Source organism: Molothrus ater, chromosome 22 (genome assembly GCF_012460135.2).
Source record: "Molothrus ater isolate BHLD 08-10-18 breed brown headed cowbird chromosome 22, BPBGC_Mater_1.1, whole genome shotgun sequence".
Taxonomy (NCBI): domain Eukaryota; kingdom Metazoa; phylum Chordata; class Aves; order Passeriformes; family Icteridae; genus Molothrus; species Molothrus ater.
In genome coordinates, this window is record NC_050499.2 from 846,461 (window position 1) to 868,023 (window position 21,563).

General features: G+C 49.9%; 1 protein-coding gene across 4 annotated transcripts in view; it reads left to right on the forward strand.

Annotated features, from left to right (window-relative positions):
• Window positions 1-21,563, forward strand: part of ARHGAP32 (Rho GTPase activating protein 32) — a 239,335-nt gene that overhangs the window by 191,034 nt on the left and 26,738 nt on the right. For all 4 annotated transcript variants that reach the window (XM_036397579.2, XM_054517120.1, XM_036397580.2 and 1 more), the window contains one exon: window positions 11,700-11,849. In XM_036397579.2, coding sequence (XP_036253472.1) covers window positions 11,700-11,849 — 150 coding nt within the window. The remainder of the gene's footprint in view (window positions 1-11,699; window positions 11,850-21,563) is intronic.

The following is a 21,563-nucleotide window of genomic DNA, read 5'->3' on the forward strand; positions in this document are numbered from 1 at the left end:
AGGGGTGTGATGCCGTCGGGGTGCTCAGATGCCTCCCTGCCTGGGATCATGTTTTCAGCCAGGTGAAAATATACCTGGTGTCAGTAATTTCTCTCTCATCCCCGGCTGCTGGTTACAGACCTGTGCTTCTGCAGTGGGAAAGGATCCTGGGGATCCATGCCCTTGGGCAGCTTCCCTGGCTTGGTGACCAAATACCGATTACATTTACATACTTACCCCTCTCCCTCTCCTTGTTAATTGTTTTATTTTTGTTTCCCTCTTACTAATCTCTGCCTTGCGTTTCTGTTCCACTTTGCTCCACACTGGGTCCGTAGTTGTAAATTGTTTTATTGGATTTGTTCTCGGGTCATGGGTTTGTAGCAAACCGGAGCTGTTAAAGGGAGCCTCTTTCATGTCTGGGATGATTTGTGTGAGGATTCCCACCCAGATCCCAGCAGAGAAGGAATTCCGGCGTGCAAACCCCCTCCACCCCAGCCATGATCCTGGGGCTGCAGGGCTGGAGTTCAGTGCCTCCCTCTCAGATTTATACCTCCCTCCCAAAGAGGCAGCTGACAGAGGGGAATGTCTACAATTTAAATTTCAATAGATTTTTGCATATCACTTTATCCTTTTGTCTTCCCTCCCTTCCCAGACTGGCACATCCCTGAGCATTAATATTATTGATGCTGTTGGTCAGGAGAAAGGGGCTTCCTATTAAAACTGCCAGCCCATTGTTTGCTGGAGCCCTGCGGCAGGGAATGCACACTCTGGAAAATAAAATTCCCAGGGAGAGACGTTACTGTGATCACAGTAGAGACTTTGCAAGTAGCCATGGCTCGTCTGTTCATATTTGTTCAGAAAACCTCCTAAAAGCCAGAGCCCATTTTAAGGACTAAATGCCCTGCAGGATCTGATTATTTGTGACAGAGAAGACAGGAGGCCTTCCCTTTCCACTCTTCCCCGGCCTCCTTTGTTCTGGGTACCACACAGGCATGATAAAAGAGGCTCATTTGAAATCAAAGCCCTGCACTGGGAAGTGAAAGGAAAAGAATATAAAGCAGGCAAAACAATACATTATCTGCATTCCTAAGTCTTGAAAAGCAGATTTAATTCACCTCAAATCCCCAAACTTTTAGGTCCAGTTTTCACTTTTAGTGAAGTTTTTTACATTTCTTTAGCTGTGTAAGGAGAATGTATGTGAAAATGTAATTTTTATCCTCTTTTAGCTATTGTATCCTTCTTGTGCTGTATAAGGTGACTGTAATGTGAATGAAAATTGTGGTCATGGTCTTCAGGATTTTTTGTTTCTACTCCAGGTGAGTGGAAACTTAACTTCCAAAGGCAGAATCATCTCAGGGGTTAATAGTGAAAGAATGAACAGTTTAGGAAGTCAGGGCTGTAAACAGGAGAAGAACCAGAGCAGTATGGATCTGGGGAGGGTAGGTCACTGCAGTTTGGAACTGGTCTGGGCTGCAAACACTTGCCCTCAGGCCAGTGAAAATGAGAGAGGCCGCCTTCGGGAAGGGGCTGGGAGAGCAGCAGGGATGTTGCCTGTCACACTGGGAGTAGCACGGACCTCAGGACAGTCTGTACCCAAGGCAAAGGCTGTGCCATGGCATCAGGAGCCACAGGCAGTGTGCCCTGACCCGGGCCTCCTCCTGTTCCCAGAGGGATCGCTCGTGCCCCTTCCCCATGGAATCCAAAGGGTTTGTTCCTTCCCCATGCCTTCCCCAGGCCTTGCATAAGAGCAAACACCCTCTCGCTGTGGGATTGGGCTCCATCTGCCAAGCTCCTCGATATTGCACTTGTGTTGTTTGTTGATTCCTGTCAGATCCTTTTCCATGGCTCGCCCCCTCCCACCAGAGCGGGCTGGGGGAGCGCGGTGCCACCGTCACTGCAGTGATCCCGGCCCGGCTGATGCCACACTCGTGCTGGGATGGCCTGGGAAGGCTCCAGGCTGCCTGCCTGTGTCCAGAGTGCTTGGTGTGATGCAGGGTCAGCCTGGGTTATTGTCAGGTTTTTGGAAGATCTCCTGCAGTGCTGCTGCCAGTTGCAGGAATTGCGTGGGCGAGGCTCAGCCGAGCTGCAGTTCCACGGGGCTGTTGGGAAGCTTTTTAATCAGGGAAGGAGCTGCATGGAGCACAGCTGAGCTCTGAACTAGGCAGAGCAAAGGCACTTTGCCTTCAAGCGAGTGCGAGTTTGGAACAGTCAGCTCTTGTCTTCTCTGAGGCCGTGGCTGCTGAAGCCAGGAGAAAAATGTTTGGTTTAGATTGTCCCAAAGGGAGGTTGAGGTTGTCCATTGGGCAGTTCCACCTGTATGGATAGCTAGCAGCTCCAGTCAGCTCCAGCAGGAAGTGTGTGGCATTGCCATCACTGTCTCTCTGTGGATCACGTTCCTGTTGGTGATGACTGGTGAGTTGGAGAAGCTTCTGGCAGAGGTGGCCCTGTTCTGGTGTCACCTAATGCCAAAGTGACATCTTGCCTCTTCAATGTTTTTCCATTTCTCCCTGAGCTGCAAGTGTCTGCAGAGTTACCCAGCACAAGTTGCTGGTTGTTGGTGTTCATGACCTCACCCTTAATGCTGCTGCCCCAGCTGAGGTTCCAGAAATTCCTTTAACTAAAACCACCTTTCATGGGCCACACATCACAACCTTTGGGGTCATTCTGAAATTGGGTTTCTTTTCAAAGCATGCAAATTGTGTATCAGAGATACCCTCAGGTAACAGTGTCACATCCTCTTCAGTGGGAATATAGGGTTGCACATTTTGGTGTCAGATCTCAAATCTTTGGGTGTGGTGTGAGTTTGGGCATGTGAAGTCAAACAATCCTGACATGCCAAAGTGGATGTGGGTAGGAGGCTGACACCATCTCCCTGATGGGCAGATCTGGTATTCAGTTCTGCCTGTGATGGTTACCTGAGTCAGAGCAGCCTTTCTAAAGGATCCTCAGTCTCCAGAGTAGGCAAGATAAGCAAAAGGACTGCATTAAGCTCTGCTAGAACAGAGATTTAGCTAGAATGAAAGAGAAAAAAGGTATTTCAAGTGTCTCTCTGGATATCTTTTTCCTACCTCCATGTTTCCCAATTTGCTCCCTTGTCTCCCAGTTTTGCTGCTGGCCCTGTGACCTCTTAGTGTCACCTGAGCTGCTGACCCCACTGCCATGTGTGCTAAATCTCTATCAGTCTGTTTTCAGCTCCCACTCCTTTTCCAGATTGAGCCTCTAAGAACTGGTTTCCTTTGCACTACAGCCCCATCCATCATTATTTCCTCCCCCAGTCACCTGTCCTAGCCTGTCCCTGCTGCATCATCACTGGGACTCTGTTAGTCAGCACTGTTGGTTTTTTCCAAAATACCATTTAAACTTGTTGATAGAATTAATAGATTGACCTTTCCAGCCCTTGAACCTTTGAAACCTCTCCCATGTCTCCATTAGCCTTCAGCTGCATAAATAACTGATTTATATCTCCTGGCCATGTACCACTGCCCTGGGGCAGGTGTGCTGTCCTTCAGGGATTAATTTGAAGATGTCCTGGGTCTCTTTGTTCAGGAGGTCAGGTATCATCTTAGTGCTCCCTTTTGGTCTTAGATTCTGTGCAAAGCTCAGTCATGTCTTAAGGCTGGAAAACAGCACAGATTTCTTGGTATCAGACATATGTGATAGACTTTTGCATCAGACTAACCTCGTGGTTATCATTCCTAAGCCATTACAAACACTCAAAAAATTTGGCAGAAGAGCAGGGAAGGAGGTTTTGCTGTTCTCCTAGTTCACATCTGTGTTTTCTCATAGCCATAAAGAAACTTCTCCAGGCAGTTCACGCTGTAGATGATCCTCGTGCATGTCACCACAGACATGTGATTTCAGTTAAATGAAAGCAGCCACCATGCTGGTAGCTTCTGGATTTGCAGTGTGCTGTCTCAGGCAGAGGAGTGACCAGAGCCAGATGCAGCAGAAGCTGAAGGAATTGTGTAATTGTGAGTTGCCAGGCTGGTGGATATCTGCTGCCAGATGTTCCTGTGCTCAGGAGGAGCCAACCTGAGCTGAGGGCTGCTGTGGGCACGAATGGGGAATAGCTGGAGTTGAGCTGAGGTCATTGCACAGACACTGCCCAAAGGATGGCTGCAGGAGCCTGGGCAGATGCAAGAGATGCAGCTTCCTTATTACCAGGCTTTATAAATAAACAGCACCAGCTCTTATCAATGACCTATTTTACTCTCCATATGTGTGGGGCTCTCGTGGTAGTTGGAAATTTGTCCTTACCCTTGGCTGGTTCTTGTCTTAGCTAATTTGAATGGTTCTTATCAAATTACACTGAAATTAATCACCTTTAACATATTGCTTCACTTCAGAGCCCAGCCTTAACTGATGGCAGCCTAGCACAAGAGAAATGCTGCAGCATCAGAAAACACAATTTATTTTGCTCTTGTTTATGGCAAACCAGTCAGTACATATTTATGAAAGTTATTTGAGATAGAAAGATATTTTTAGACTCTCATATCTATGGAATTTTAAATTATCTCTTGAAAATCTTTATGCCTGCTGAGGGAGCCCAGTATAGAGATTAGTGAGGTTATTGCTGTGTTGGTTGGTCCTTCTTCAAAGCCAGCATCCTGTTCAAGGACTTAGGGATGGTGCTTGGTGGTGCGTGGTTCCACATTCTGCTTGGGGGTTTTAGGGCTGTGTAAATGAGCTTCCAAAATAGAATGTGCTGTGGCAGGAGGGAAGGAGGAAAATGTCTTGTTGCTAAGGAACATGACAGAGAACTGGGAGATGTGACTCAATTCTTGGCTTGGCATCACTTCTCAGTGAGATGTGGGTCTGCAGAGTGGGTTTTTCTGAGTGCAAGGGGATGGATATTGAGTATATTGGCTGCTGGTTTCAGGAGGGGTCAGGGTAACTGCTGCTGTGTGGGGACCCAGCTGGCCTCGCTCTGCTCCCACCCTTCAGCGTGATCCCAAGTGTGCAGAATCAGGAGCACAGGAAATGTGTGGCAAAAACAGCCCCAGCTTCTCATCTCCTGATTCCTGGTGCTGCTCTTTTTTCAGAAGAGTCTGTTGCTTCTCCTTCTCTCTCTGCAGCAGTTTAATTTTAGAATAGAATGGCTCTGGAGGGACTAATAGCCTAGAAAAATTTTTGCCTGGTTTGCTGTAAATCTCCTTTAAGAGGGGATGGATTTCACTTTTGTTTTGTAATGCTTTTCTTTATGACATTCCCACACCTTTGTCCATCTTTGATTTTGTGCCTGCCAGTGCAGTTTGTGGATTGCTGTGGAGCTCTGCTGCCACGTGTTGTTGTTGCTTTGGTCTGAGCACCAGGCTCCCCTCGCAGCGGGGGCCAGCTGGGTGCTGTGACCTGTAAAATCACTGGGAATAACAGAAACAAACAGGCTGCCCATGTGCTGGGAATGTGGGTCAGCAAAAACCCTCCAAGATTATTCTGTTGGAGTCCAAGTTTGCTAACCCTGCATCAGAAAACGTGGTGCTATTACCCTGGGAAGGGGGTTTTGTCAAACCCCAAATATTAGTGCTACCAACAGGGAATGGGACAGGTGCTCTTTGTGAAACAGGAGCTTGTTTTCTCTTGGCAGAGGCTAATGAGGCTGCAGGGAACAGGCAGAGGGCTTGGGAAACAGGCAGGGATTTTGGGAGGGTGTCCTGGAGGAAGTTGCCATTACCCTGGATGGGGCTTGGAGCCACCTGGTCTAGTGGGAGGTGTCCCTGCCCATGGCAGGAGTTTGGGACAAGATGAGCTTTAAGGTCACTTCCACCCCAAAGCACTCTGAGATTCTGTGTTTAGAATCTGTTGCCAGGTAACCTTTGCCTGGATGTCCCCTGGCCTTTGGGAAGAGGCAGGATGAGTCAGCTGAGAGATGCTGTCCTGCTGTAGGGTTGGCTGGGTTGTGTTTTGTTCTCAAGCCTTTGTCTCACGGGGCTTTTCTTGCTGAGCAGAACAAATCTGGGGACACAGTAAGGCTGCATTTATTTGTTTGTTAAAGGGGTTTTTCCTGTTTGATCTCTATGATCCAAAGCCAAGGAATCGGAAGGAGACAGTGCTCTTTGCCATCTTATCTTTCCTTCTGTTGGCAGCACTTTGGGCAATTGGAATTAAATATTGCAGTGGTCTTGGGAAGGATTTTGTGGCCAGACATCACTTGTGGAGTTTGGGCTGAGCCACGTGGTGTTGTTGGACTGTGCTGTGAATCCCAAATAACGGCATCCCTAATGAATCCATGGGGCACAAGGAGGGATCAGGACCAGGGAGAGCAGGTTGGTTCTGGGCTGTCTCACCTGGGCTGGCCCAGCTCTGCCCCTAAGAGCATCAGGGGCAGCAGATTATTCTTAATCCAGATCACGGCAGTGCCTCAGCTCAGCCTCAGGGAAGGGTGTGGGGACACCCAGCAGTGCCACCAGGGGCTGAGCCTGTGGTGCAGGGACACCCAGCAGTGCCACTATGGGCTGAGCCTGTGGTGCAGGGACACCCAGCAGTGCCACTATGGGCTGAGCCTGTGGTGTGGGACACCCAGCAGTGCCACTACGGGCTGAGCTCCTGGTGTGGGGACACCCAGCAGTGCCACCGTGGGCTGAGCCTGTGGTGTGGGACACCCAGCAGTGCCACCAGGGGCTGAGCTTGTGGTGTGGGACACCCAGCAGTGCCACTATGGGCTGAGCCTGTGGTGTGGGACACCCAGCAGTGCCACCGTGGGCTGAGCTCCTGGTGTGGGGACACCCAGCAGTGCCACTATGGGCTGAGCCTGTGGTGTGGGACACCCAGCAGTGCCACCAGGGGCTGAGCCTGTGGTGCAGGGACACCCAGCAGTGCCACCGTGGGCTGAGCCTGTGGTGCGGGACACCCAGCAGTGCCACTATGGGCTGAGCTCCTGGTGTGGGGACACCCAGCAGTGCCACCAGGGGCTGAGCCTGTGGTGTGGGACACCCAGCAGTGCCACCAGGGGCTGAGCTCCTGGTGTGGGACACCCAGCAGTGCCACCGTGGGCTGAGCCTGTGGTGTGGGACACCCAGCAGTGCCACCAGGGGCTGAGCCTGTGGTGTGGGACACCCAGCAGTGCCACCAGGGGCTGAGCCTGTGGTGTGGGACACCCAGCAGTGCCACCAGGGGCTGAGCTCAGAGGAAGGCTCAGGAGTCCTCAGCAAATCCCAAGGGATGGATCCCTGTGGGCTTCCAGGGGGGTGAGTTGTCCTGACCAAGAGCGTGAAGCTGACGAGGAGCTGGTGGCTGGCACAGCTCTTCAGTAAAGCTGCAGAAAGCATGTCCTGAGGGTGAAGGAGCCCTGTTTTTAATGAAGAGGTTGTTATTTAATAGCTTTTACCAGTGTCAGGGGGATTTGGGGCCTCACTTGCACCACAAATGCTGGTGGTGAAACAACAGCACTGCCTAATAAATGTTCCTGGGGGAGGTACTGGGCAGATTCCCAAAGCCACAATGAACTACCTGGCACAAGGAATCCTTTTCCTTCCACTCCTCCCCACCATGTAAAGGCTTTGGCCAGCACAGTTATGACAGCAAAGGGAAGGGAGATTTTTGTATGCTCCTAATTGATATATTTGTGCCAGCAAAACTTCAGAAGGGGTCCAGACTCAGGTGGGGTTTTTCACTTGGGTTTCATTTGAGAGTTTTTTGCAGCCAGGCACTCTCCACTGGATGGAGAATTTATCTTTGCTTCTTCAGGCCAGGATATTAAGCTAAATCTGCCTTTCTGAGGAAAGCAGCCCTTGCTCCTTCTAGGAAAGTCTCCATTTCTTGGTAAACATTGTGTTTTGTAGTGGTTAAGTCTGAGGTGGAAAGTAATATGGATAAATGTTGGAATTTTTGTTTAGTTTGGTTTGGCTTTCAGTTGGTAACTTAAAGCACAGCAACCATTTGAAATTTTCTATTGCTAATGCTGGTTACCAAATTATTTCTATGAACACCTTGTGTGGAGACTCAAGCTGTGGGTGGATCAGCTCTATCATGTCCCTGCTTTATTGGAGGGACAGTAATGGTAGGAAAGGGTTAATTGTTTTATCCACATCGGCTTGGTTTGTAACACTTGAAGATTTATTTCAGGTCTAAACCCTGTGCCTTGATTCCCTGGTTTTCCTGCAGTCACCAGTTCTGGGTGCAGAGCAGTTATTGGTGCTGCAGCAGGACAGCACTGCTGGCTGCTGCTGTCACTGTCACCTGTGGGGCAGTGAAGCCCTGGATGGGTGTTTTGGAGCAGAAAACACGGATTCTGCAACATTCCTGGCAGCTTTTGGCGTTGGTGCTTGTCCAGAGCCTGGCTGTGTGTGCTGGGTTCACCCAAAGCAGGATGCAGCAGGAGTTCATCCCTCGGGATGCACTGGTGCTTGTCCAGAGCCTGGCTGTGTGTGCTGGGTTCACCCAAAGCAGGATGCAGCAGGAGTTCATCCCTTGGGATGCACTGGTGCTTGTCCAGAGCCTGGCTGTGTGTGCTGGGTTCACCCAAAGCAGGATGCAGCAGGAGTTCATCCCTCGGGATGCGTTGGTGCTTTTCCAGAGCCTGGCTGTGTGTGCTGGGTTCACCCAAAGCAGGATGCAGCAGGAGTTCATCCCTCAGGATGCACTGGTGCTTTTCCAGAGCCTGGCTGTGTGTGCTGGGTTCACCCAAAGCAGGATGCAGCAGGAGTTCATCCCTCGGGATGCACTGGTGCTTGTCCAGAGCCTGGCTGTGTGTGCTGTGTGTTCACCCAAAGCAGGATGCAGCAGGAGTTCATCCCTCGGGATGCGTTGGTGCTTCGAGGTTCGGCAGTGCCCGAGGGTGGGGGGATCCCACCTTTGCTGCTGCTGCAGGAGGAGCAGAGCTCATCCCTCTCAGACACCTACCTGCTTTCCTTCTCCCTAATAACCTGTCAGCAGGGAGATGACTGCTTGGATTTTCTTGCCATTCTCTTGTTCTCCCCCACCCAGCAGAAGCCTGAGTGAATCATTCCTGCGTGGGTACAGCCCTCGGAGCTGGGCTCAGCCTCAGAGAGGCTTGCAGAGCAGGCAGTGATCCAGAGCAGCCTCGTTACAAACCAAGGAGCTGTGCTAACACTTCCACAGGCTGGGGACAAGGGAATTTCTGCTGGCTGAACCTGCCCTCGCAGAGTCCTTGGCTGCTGCAGCACTTCTCTGTGGCAGGGAGTTTGTGGGAGTCTGCTTAATGGTGCAGAAAGCAGGACAATTATTTTAACCTGCACTGAGTGGCTTAAAGGCAGAACAGATTTACTATGTTTTAAAAACTCGGCTCACTTTTCTGGTCAATGATGCCAGTACCAAGCCAAGTACATCTCTGGACCATGGAAGTGCACCCATTGCAGTTTTTTTTCCTGGTTTTAGTGCTGAGGTGACACCCAAAAGTTGCTTGTTGATCTGCATTAGTAGTAGAAATTCTTCAGGACTAGAATTGGATGCATTTTTCTCCACTTAAAATCCATTCTCTGATGGGCTCGTTTTTCATTAAGTCAAGCAAGGTACATAGTATTCAGTGTGAAATGATTCAAGTGAATAAACACATATAAATGATTGCTTTATTTGGATTAGTAGGTGCTCTGTTTGCCTGCTGTAAAAGCATCTGTCTCAGGTCTCTCACCTCCAGTGGTGTTACCACAGCAGCCCGAGGGTGCTAACCTTGGAAATTCCTCACTAATCAGGATGAGACTGTCTCCATTTATCCTTGAGCTGGGCCGATAGGAGGTGATAAATGAGCCCTTATTTTCCTGTGATGATGGATACAACCAAACCCCATCCTAACTTTGTTCGGCATGTCAGCACAATCTGTTCCTTTATTGTGTGCAATTAAAAAGCCCCATCAAACTGCGAGCACTCCTTTAATTAAAGCCCCCACAGCCACAGTTTGTCATGCTCAAGGCTCCTGTGGTTGTTAAATAAATTTGGTTTGATTGCTGAGCATGCAGATCTGGGGTTTGGTGGGGATTTTGGGATTTCAGGTGTTCAGGTGGTGCTGAGGATCAATTTAGTGTTACACTGCTACAGGGGACTTTGTGCAGAAGGAGATGTTTGCTTTCTTCACATCAGTGCAAATTTGTTAAGGTCAGTGGAACCGGGTTTATTATATAAATATACATACATCAGGTTTATTACATATCTCAGTAGAGGGACCGTGTCACTGTCTGGTAAAATGGAAGGAGAAATATTCCTCTGTGTCAAGGGATTAAAGCATCCTGAAGCATTGTGTGGTATAACCAGGATCTTGGGACAAAGTTTTTGTGTTCCCTGCTTGAAGAACCACCTGAGGGAAGCAGCGCCCATCCATCTTTGCTCTTTGCTGAGTCCCAGTTTCAGAGCTGCTCTCTGTAGTTCACATTTCATTAGGCAGCAGAGGTGACACTGAAGGGATGAACCTTTGTCCCTAGGTATCTTTGCTGCTCTGGAAGGTGTTACTCTGATGATACTTGATTGCAGTATTTGTGCAGTATTCATGCAGGTGGAATACAGGGTTCTTGTCTTTCCTGCCTGGGATGAGAGGGAGGAGCAGGGGAGGGTGATAGCTGCTGCTGCAGGAGCCTTTACAACTGCCCGAGCTGCAAAGGCTTCCACAATGCACGGCCCTTTGTACCCAGCAGTTTGTTCACTTCAGTAGAGCTCTTCTGTTGAATTAAACTGCTTTTAAATCGTGTACACAATGGCACCTTTGTTGGGGAGGCTCTGAGGGCCTCTGGAGGAACATTGACATTCCAGGGCATTGTTCTGCTTCCATTCAACCTGAGGCTGGCCTCTCCTGCCAGGCCAGGTCGTTGTGTCACCCACTGCTCTCCTTTGCCTTGCACTGGGGTTCAGCTCCTGAGCAGGTGGTTTTAGCAGAGGGACTAGAGTTTCCCCAGCACAGCCCAGAGAGACACAGCAGGAGGTTGGAAGGCATCTCCTGCCTGAGCCAGATCCTCCTCTCTTTGGATGCTGCTCGTGTTCATTCTGGAGAGGATAAACTGCATCTCTTCAATCAGCTGCCTTTCTGACCTGTTCAGTGGGCTGGGTGGTGGAGTCCCCATCCCTGGAGGTGTCCAAGGGACACCTGGATGTGGTGCTCAGTGCTCTGGGCAGGGTGACAGGGTGGGGATTTGGCACAGGTTGGATTTGATAGCCTTGGAGGGTTTTTCCAACCTCAGTGACTGTGAGTCTGTTCTTATTTTGTGATGGCTTGAGAAGGGAGCTGCTGAAGCTCTGGGGTGGTGCCTGTGCAGGGGCAGTGAGGGGCATTGAGGCCCTGGTGTGCTGGGAAGGCAGGTTGGGCTCTCAGGGAGTTCTGCCTGCTCAGCCTCAGAGGTTATAGCCAGCCCTTTGTTCTGCAGGGGCCTCAGACCAGAGCAAGGGCCAGTCACAAAGCTTTATTTCTGTGTGTAGATTACACACTGGTTTGCACAGGAGATTACCAGATTTCTCAGTTGAGCCTCATTCCCTTTCCCAGATATGAAATTGCCCCTCCCAGGTGCTGCCCACCATCAGCCCTTCAGGTGGCTCCTGCCTGAAGCTACTCTGCAGGAAATGTGTCTCTGTGTGAGTCCTTCCACTGCAGCTCGCTCCTGGTAACTCCGCACTAGCCAGGGCCTGGGACAAAAACCAAGTCTGTGTTTAGTGTCAAACCTTGGGAAATGTGTTTCTGTAAATAATTGATATTAATGCTACTCCAGTTCTTACATGCTCTGTAGAAGGGTCGTGCTCAGTGGTTGCCAGGCGTGGAATGAGCTGGTTGTCCCTTTCTTGTGCAGTGTCGAAGAAGCACGGGAAGCTCATCACCTTCCTGCGGACATTCATGAAGTCGCGCCCAACGAAACAGAAACTGAAACAGCGGGGGATCCTCAAGGAAAGGGTGTTTGGCTGTGACCTGGGGGAGCACCTGCTCAACTCTGGCCATGATGGTAAGAAACAACCTGCTCCTGAGCTCTTCCTCTGTTGGGAATTTGTCAGAGTGACCGTGGCTGTTCAGGGTCATGCTGGGGGACAAATGTGTAACACAAATCCGTGGCTGAATGGGAAACTGAGGCTAATGAGAAGCAAACATTGTGCTTTGATGTGGGAAGCACCATGGTTCAGTTTGGAAGCACTGAAGGTGGCTGCAGCTCCTGCAGATAGGTTTTCAACCTCTTTCAGTCTTCAATTCTTTTTTTTTTCCAGGAATATAAGCGTTATTTGTATGTCAGTGTCAGTGATTAACAGGCATGTTTAACCCCTACATTTCTCTTGACTCAATACCTTTGTATGATTCTAGCACAATTTGCAGTGTAAATCCTTCATCTGCCTTTTCTTTGGATTTCACAGGATTTACAGGAATTAACTGGATATTGTGTTTCCTCACAGCTGACTTTTCCTCTCCGTTCAGGGTCCCTTTTCCCTCCCCATCAGCAGTTCAGGGAGGCAGAGGAGCAAACCTCTCCATTCCAAGAAAAAAATTACACAATTGTTACCACTCTTCCTGGGATGAACTTAGATTTCACGGGCTCTTTCCTGCCCTTTCCCTGTGCCACCTCCAGCCCAGGTTCCTGCAGTGCTGAGGAACAGCCAGAGCCCTGGGATGCTGTCCCAGGGCCCCAGGCTCAGCTGTTCCCATCAGGAGCCCACACCCAGGGATGTTTGGGAACGCAGCCTGGAGCAGCTGTGGGCTCTAGGTTTGCCCAGGAGTAAAGGCCATCAGGAAAGGAGTGATGGGATCTGTTGGCTTTGCAGCAGATCCCTTGTGCCAGAGTTGTCCATCTGGTGTCTCCCAGCTTTTGTGTGCAGGCAGAGGGAGAAGTGACAGGATGTGTGGGGCAGGAAAGGAGTTTCTCTGTTAAAGTTGTTTTCAGTGAGTCTTCAGACTTCTTGTTTGTCCAAATGCTTTTTGGAAAAGGGCTGGCAAAGGGCAGGGAGTAATTTCTTGCTGTTTTTCCAGCTGATTTGGTTGGTAACAGAGATGTGCACTCCCTCACATCACATAAAAGTGTTTCACTACCAGCTGGTGCAGAGCATGTGCTTGTCCTTATGGAGTCAGAACTATGGCAAGGCTCATTGGCTCAATTGGAGCCAGCAGAGATCCTTACTGGGGCTTGCGAAGCACCAGAGATGGTTTGGAGTCAGGGGCAGACACTGACCCATGTGGAGCTGCATCAGGAGTAGGTAATTCACAGCACCAGATGGCTCTGGAGCTGGTTTTGTGTGTGTGCTGTGGAGCACTCCTGGAGGGCAGGCGCCATGCAAGCAGAGTGAGCTCATTGATGGGCAGCAGGGAATTCCCTCTCACCCCAGCCCTCCTCCTGTCTGCCTTAGGCACAAGGCAGTGATGGCCAAAGCTTTTCCCTGCCCTCTGTGCCGACTGCTTCCCCTGGCTTCAAGGGGTGGTTTATTTAGCATTCAAAGACACATCCTGAGCTGAACTAAACTGCTTGAACTGCACTGGAGGTTCTTGTTTGACAGTCTCTGGGAACTCTGTTGTGAGTCCTTGTCCTGGTCTCTCCCCACCATCCCACACATTGGGCTGACACTGACTGGGCTATGCTAATGAGGTCCCTCAGCTCAGGAGTCACCAGCTGCTTTCACCCTCATTTTAATAACCCTTTCCTAACTCCCTGGAGTGAAGCAGATCCAATTTGATTGTTGCCAGCAGGGTATGTCTCCATTTCCCACAGCAGGATTGTTGTTTTCCATGTGATTCAGCTCCCTGACCTGTATTCCAAGTGATGTAATCCCTGGGATGGGGCTGGTGGAGACATTTCTGGGTCTGTGCATGCACAGCATTTTAAGATTCCCTCCTCCTGTAGCATTACTGTCGCTCAGTGTGGAGCCTCTTGCAGTGCTGACCTGCTGAAAGGGGCCTGAGGTGAATTTAAAAAGCTGCTTCTCATAATCAGAACATCAAGTGCTTTTTCCAGGAGCTCAGAGCACGCTCTGGCTGAGCGTGGTACCTGCTGGTGTTATTTGGAATCACAACCTAGAACACGAGAGTTCAGAAGAACAAAAGGAACCCAATACATTAATTGGTTTGTTTAAGCTCGTGATGGTTTGGTTGGGTCAATGTCCTGTCCCCAAAAATATTTATCAAGGCTGAAGGAGCAAATGCCACTGTCCCTGGTGATTGCAGTGAGTGACAAGGCATCATGTCCACCTCAAAAATGCAATATTGAAACAAACTGGAGTTATGCTAAGAATTTTCTTAGTTACCAGCTTTGTGAAGATGACAAATTTTCAAGAATTTGCTAAGAAACAACATGAACAACCTAAATTCTGTAGTCATGAATCTCTGCAACTGTGCTCAATTTTAATGAGTGGGAAGCTGGAATGAGAGAATAAAAGGACAAAAACTGTAATAAGTGTAACATTTTTTTAATAAACCCTGCACCGAGGCAGCTGGCTCAGGTTGCTTAGTGAGGAGAAGAACATGTTTGCTGTGTACCCAGAGGGGATTTACAAGTACAGTGGAGATGTTTCACTCACTGCAGTACCTTGTCTTTCTGTGGGCTCAGCAAGTAATCCCTCATTCTGCATCCTCTGAGCCACTCTCAGGAGGAGGATAAATTTGACATGGGATGCACAGGAGGAAAGTGATGCAGGGATGTGCCCTGGTTTGCTGTTAGGGAGCAGGAGCCCTGGGATGCCATCCTGCAAAGCTCCACGTGCTGCACTTGCCAAGTCCTGACCTAGCAGAGCATTTTGTGGTTATCTGAGCTGGGTGTTCCCAGGCAGCAGCTGGCCCTGCATTTTAGCTGCCTGCAGCTGAGGCAGTGGCTGCACTGCTGGGAGGTTTTCTGGAGCTGCTGGCTGAAGTCCCCACGGCTCAGAAAAGGACTAAAATCCCACTGAGGATCAGTGATTTTTGTTACTTGCCTGGCAATGTGGCACTGGGAAGGGCTGTGTGCCTGGCTAGATAAGCCAGGCACCAGTGCTGGGCTCAGAGGTTCCCTGAGCCAGTTCCCTGGATGGGGCTGCAGGAATGCACTGAGTGTCACTTGCTCCCTCCTCCTGCCTTTCCCAAAGCTCCTGGGCATTGCTGGGAGCCAGGTGCTGACCCAGGTGGGCCTTTATGGCTCTTAAAGCAAACCAGGTGTGCCATCGTGGCATGGAGTTTTTGGGATGGGCCTATGCCAAGGTGAAGCCATGCACTCTGTGCTGGGAGGTGCCTCCCAGGCTGCAGGACAGAACCTGCAGCTCTGAAGATCAGCATATGATCTGTCTGTGCCCAGGTTTCTCCCCAGGGAAGGGTGTCTGGGCAGGGCAGGAGTGCAGCAGCAGGCTGGTGGTGCTGCTGCCCTGGGGAGGGTGTAGCAGGTCATTTCCCAGAGTGTCCTGTGTGGGTCTGAGCAGGAACACTGAGCAGCTACAAGGAGGGAGCTGAGGATTTAACAAGTGTGAGGGATGAGCAGTGCACCCTGAACCCTGCTGTGTTTCTGGTGATTCATGGTGGGGACTATGCTGAGTGCTGGGCAGTGTCCTGGGGGTTGGATTTGGTGTGTTTGCTTTTCAGTTCCAGTTTGGTTTGTGCTGACACTCTGAGCTGTCCAAACAGTGCTGGAGCCCTTCCAGGGTAGGAGTTCCACCTCCATGGAGTGCAAGCAGTCCTTCCCCAAAGGCCTTTGGAGGGAAGGGAAAGGAGGGAAGGAAGCATTGCTGTCCAGTCTCTTTGGTGAGGTTCTGAGTCATGGGCAGATCACAGGATGATTTTTCAAAATTATCCGTGCTCCAAGCTGCTTGGGGAAGAGGGATTTGGGAGTCACAAGGCTCCTGGGCATGGGGCTGGGTATGCATAGGTGAGTTGCTTCCAGTGAAAGTCTCAGCAGGGTGTCCTTTTCTTCTCTCTTGTCACATATCAGCGCTGAATGATGGGCTGGGACCTGCAGGAGTAAAACCAGTTTTGATATGAGGGATTTTGGACTTCTCTGTTGGCAGAGCCTGTAGTAATGCTCCCTTCAAGTATGTTGGTTTGCACAATATTTCTCCAGTCAGCTCCATACACCCTGTGGAGCCTGCCTGAAGGGTCCTGTCTGCATCCCATCCAGTGCCTTACTCATCTCTTGGCTCCTGCTGGGCTTGGGAAGCGTCACTTGGCAGCAGACCAGGCTCAGCAGGGAGTTGCTGTTTCTCCACTGCCCTCAGAAATGCTCCCAGTTGAGTTGGTGCAGTTGCCACCTGCCTTGCTGGTTTGTTTTACAAATTCAGGGGGCATTCCCAGTTGGGAGGGAGCCACAGGATCATCTGGTCCAGCCCCTGCCCAGACCCCCAACAATCCCACCCTGGGCATCCCTGGCAGCGCTTCCAAAGGCTCCTGGAGCTCTGGCAGCCTTGGGGCTGTGCCCATTCCCTGGGGAGTCTGGGCAGTGCCAGCACCCTCTGGGGGAAAAACTTTTCCTAGGATCTGACCCAAACTCCCCTGACACAGCTCAAGCCGTTCTCTGTGTCCTGTCACAATTTTATGGAGCTGTGAGATACAGCAAATCCACCCCAATTCCTGACTCCTGAAGAGACCTTGTTCTTATTCCCTTTGTAGGCAGAGATTCTTTTTTTTCCCCTCAAGTTTTTCTCTCTTTAAGGAAACTAAATAGAACTTAAATTTAGCCCGACCCCAATTAGCAGGATTGTGCTGGCAGAGGATGTTTGTGGAGTGTGGGAGCTGGTGGAGTGCTGCATTGCAGCAGCTGCACCGTGCCCTGGTTCCTGCCTTGGAATGTTTGGCCAGGGAGCTCCCCACAGCTCCTGGGGGTGTGACACGGGAGTGAGGGGGGAATGTGGAGCTGGGCTGCAGGAAATGCAGGGCTCGGGGAGCTGAGCATGTTCTTGAAGGGGTCAGATGGAACCACAGTGCCCTCGGGGAGCCCAGGCAGGGCTGGGGCTGCTCTGGGGGGTGGGATGGCTCAGCACCCAGCAGGAGGGGTCAGCACAGCCAGGGGGGCTCAGCACCCAGCAGGAAGGGTCAGCACAGCCAGGGGGGCTCAGCACCCAGCAGGAGGGGTCAGCACCCACCAGGGAAAAGCCACTTTGCCGTTCTGTGGGTGAGGGACTGCTGAGCTGCTGCACATGAGGAGTTACTTTACAATGTACTTTTTATTCAGATACTGCTGGGCTCGTGTGGTGGGGTTGCTTGTACTGAAGAGCATGGGGACACCATTTCTTCTTCCAAGCCTGAAGTGTTCCTGTCACTTGTTGGAAATGATCCTTTCTCCCTTAGCAATTGGACTGAAGCACAAGCCAGCCCTGGGGTTCCCCAGTGAGGTGGTGTCACAGATCCAACTCCAGAGATAATCCATCATGCAACCAGCTGTATCCACACATGATTTTGTAGGCTAATGCCACAAGGCTTTTTTTGCACCTCTTTATGCATTTGACATTTATACATCATCAGCTTCCATCACTGGAAAAGATGCACTCACAAATGGAATTTTTAGTTCAAAAGTTTCCTACCATGAAGGATCTATGCATGATTTTTTAATTGTTATAAAATGCCCGTGCTGTGTGGTCAGCAAGAGGCATTGACTTCTGCTGAAGATGTAAATGACTACCAGAGGCAAAGTTCACTAACTCACCTGATCTTGCTCTGTGTCCTTCCTGTTCTTCCAGCCCTTCACATTTATTCAGAAGTAATTTGGGCAGGTGAGTAGAATTAAATAAAAAATGAAATGGAAGAGAATAACAGGAAATAGCAGATAGGGGATCTGCATCCCTTTATGTACTGCACAGGGGCAGCAAGGATTTGCCAGGGATCGTTTCATTCTCCTGTGCTGGTTCAGGTGCTTTTCAGAAAGGTCCATAGCAGCACCTTGGGGTTCCTGCTGACATCATGGCTTGTTTGGGGTCCTCTGGAGCTATCCATCCCTTGGAGCCATCCCTGCCCTGCTGCTGGGTAATGTATTTGCCTCTGACAATAATTTATGGCAAAGTTGGGTATAGAAGGAACTGTTACCAGAACAGAGAAACACAAGGAATGAGATCTTGGCAGCCTCTTGGCTGGGATCTCTGGAAGCCTGGTTCCCCTTAGCTCAAGCACAGGTTTGGCAATCTGTCACCCCTTTGGCTCTTGGTATTGATGTGAGGAGCCCCTTTTACCAGCTCAGAATTGTGATTACAATAAAAGGCTGGCTTGGAATCTTTGCCATCCTGAAGGTAGCCTTGATTGGGAATTCAGGACAGATTAAATAATTTCAGTTTTTCTTGCTGTTTTAACTCCAGGAGAGTGAATGTAACCAGTTCCCATTCCCTGTTACTGCCCTGTCCCTGTCCATGGCAGGAATAGGACTGAGGGAGCTTTAAGGTCCCTTCCAACCCAAACCTGTCTGGGATTCAGTGTTCTGATGCCCCAGGTGCAATCCCTGCTCGTCATGGCTTTGCTCCAAGGTTTTCTTTTCAGAAAGGTTTTGGGATATTTGCAGAGCTTCCATGTGAAATAGCCCCTCAGTTTTTACCTGCAGCTCCATGGAGTTCTGTGACAGCCCAGCAGCCTGGTCTGTGATTCCCAGGTATGTTTGGAATTGTTATGCCTTGAATGCTTGCAGCCACATCAATGGGTTTGTTCAGGCAGTAACAACTTGTTCCTGTACAAAGGTTTATTGAAGTGCTGGTGTTGTGTGACGTGCATGTGACATTTCCCTCAGAATGGTGACATGGGCCACAGCCATTCCAGCACGGGAGGGAATGTTGGCTCTGCATGAGGCTGGGGGGGGGTGTTAGATGTGCTCACTCTGGGAATGAACCCCTGGGGCATTTTTGTGCTTTCAGTAGGTATTTTCAGAGTATCCAAGCTGACAAGTTCAGATGTGAACTGAAAAGTTTCAAATCTCCAAGTAGGTTCAGCTCTGGCATCCTGCTATCCCAGTTTTCCTTCTGTCTCTATTTTTAAGTATTTATATGCCTAAGCAGTTTGTGATTAGGACACAAGCCAGAGTTCTGAAGTTTTTGTTTGCAATTCTCTTTTCTGCTGAGACATTTCTTGTGTGACTTTGGCAAATCCCTTCAAGTCCCTGCCTCCTTTATGTTAGTTATGCTTGCAGGTGGGGATATCTGAAGGTGATTCACCTTGCCTACCCTATTCCAGGTGTTTTTTAAAAAAGGGATCGTAACTTCTCAAGTGAGCAGGAAAAACAATGCATCCTTACTCAGCCAGTAATTTCTGTAATGCTCTCCTGGATACCTGCGCTTGGTTGTTTATATAGAGAGCTGCAGTTCACAAGTCAGGGGTGGATCTTGTTTCCTGACAAGGCCACCTAACTGGGGACACTGGAAATCCTCCTGCTGTGCCTCCCTCAGTAGTATTTGTGTATCTATAAACAGGTTTCTGTCACACACTGAGGAAACACTGGCCTGTCTCAGCATTTTCACTTGCACCTGAGTCCCTGTTGTGCACAGTCCTGTGCACACACGGTGTAAATGAGGGGGAGAATGTTTTAAAGTTGCATTCTGGGGCAGGAATTGTGTGGGACATCTGTGGCTATACAACCTCTGGGATCCCAGGTAATCTTAGCCATCCCTTTCCCTCCATCCTGCTGTCCTGACTGTCCCCTTGTTAATTGAATTGGCAGTATATTGAAACCAGGCAGCCTCAAACATGCCAAAACCAGTTTCCTTTTGGTATTTCCTGATCTAGAGTAATTTTTTTAAATTCAAAATCAATCTCCAAAGGACTTGGGCAGTCAATGGTCACAGCTGCACTCCGAGTTCTGGCCCTGAGCTGGGATCTCAGACCTGTCCCTGCCACAAGTTTTTGGCCTTGGGGAACTCGTTGGTTATCTCCCATTCCATCTCCAGGCTTGTACAATCAAACTAATAACCTGTGTCTGCCCCCAAGGTGCCACAAGGTAAATTCCTAATACCCAGGAGGTACTTGGGAGATTAGGAGTGGGATATAAATATCAAGTAGTATTTATCCAAGTGCCAGCACAGCTTGGCACGTGACATCCTGTTGTGAATGTCTGTAGAAATTAAGAAAATTCACCTGTGTGTTCCCCCTGTATTTACTGTGTTCTTGGGGTTGGGTTTGCATCCCAAATGCGAACATTTCTGATGTGGAACTGTTTTGTGAAGAGTGTTTCAGGTGCCTGAAGTCCCCCTGGATGTGGCAGTGAGTGTGTCTGTGTGACATCAAAGGCAGATCCAGCAGCCTGGGGAAAAAAGGGAACGGTTGACCCAAATTGGAGATGAGTAGAGAACTCCCCTTGCTGCAGATGTGTCTCTGCTGCACAAACGAACTGGACACAAGTTGATACTTTCAAGGCCAATAGTTTTGAGTTATTTTGGGCAAATTTCCAACCACAACAGGCATTGTTGTTGCTTCACCATCTGCCCTCCGAGTTGCTGGAACTTGAGATTATTGCGTATGGGGTCATCATTACAAAGGGGGTACATGGGATCCCTGTGGAGGATCCCTAGTTTGAGGGGACATCCTTGGAGTTGCTGGGCAGGGAATACAAGCCTTTGCTGCTAAAAAAGACCCAGTTTGTCTCTCCCCTTCTCCCTTGCCCTGCCTGCAGCTGTGAGGAGAGGATTCTTTGTGCTTGAGTGACCCTGAGGACAGCTGAGAGTTGAAAATTAATTTGCATTTCGAAACACTACAGCTGTGGGGAGAACAAACATGAGGAAAAATGTCACAGTCAGTACAGGAATTGCTTGTGCTCTTATCCTGCTGCTCTGAGCATGGGGAGAACTTTCCCTCCCTCTCAATTTATTGGAGGGAGTGTAGTTGGTCTAAACAAAAGAGCTCCAGCACACTGGCCAAATCTGAGTATTAGTAGTGTCTTGTTGGGTATTAGGAAAAATTCCTTCGCTGAAGGAGCTGTCAAGCATTGGAACTGCTTCGGCTGCCCAGGGATTTAAAAGCTGTGGGGTTGTGGCACTTGGGGACATGGTTCAGCCATGGCAGTGCTGGGAGAGCAGTTGGACTCGATCTTAGAGGCTTTTCCAGCCTTAATGATTCTGTGATATTTGTATTAAAACAAACTAAACCCGAGCCCTGGGAAGTGGGTGGGTGCAGCCTGCAATAGGGGTTGGCTGTACAACATCTCCATCATGGATGGTGGGCAGGCAGGATCCCCTGCAGCCCTCAGATTCCAGGCTGTTCTGGCACAGCCAGGGGAATGTTGCTCATCTGCCAGGACCTGACAGACGTGGCTAGTGACCTGCCCTGCCTGCTGCAGCCCAGGGGGATTTCTGTTCCCCAGGCCTGAACTTTGCACTTTGCTTTCCACAGTCCTGGCTGAGCTGCCATAAAAGAAATCCAGCTGAGGAAGCAGAGTCCATGCTGCTCCCTCTGTGAGCCCTGCCTGGGTCAGGGATCCAGCTCAGGGGTTGTGCTCTGCTCTGCTGTTGCTGCACTCTGCCAAGTGCAAAAGTCCCACTCCAGCTCAGAACTGTGTGCCTGGCACTGGGGCAGCTTGGACTTTACACGACTCATCACCAGTGTGGATAACGTCAGTGTGGCTCACAGCCTGGAAATGAGGGGCAGGGAGTTCAAGAATCATGGAATCCCAGACTGGTTTGGGTTGGAAGGGACCTCAAATCCCACCCAGTCACACCTGCTGCCACAGGCAAGGACTCCTTCCACTAGACCAGGTTGCTCCAAGCCCCATCCAACATGGCCTTGAACATCTTGGAAAGGAAGGAAAGTGTCTGTTTGGTTGGTC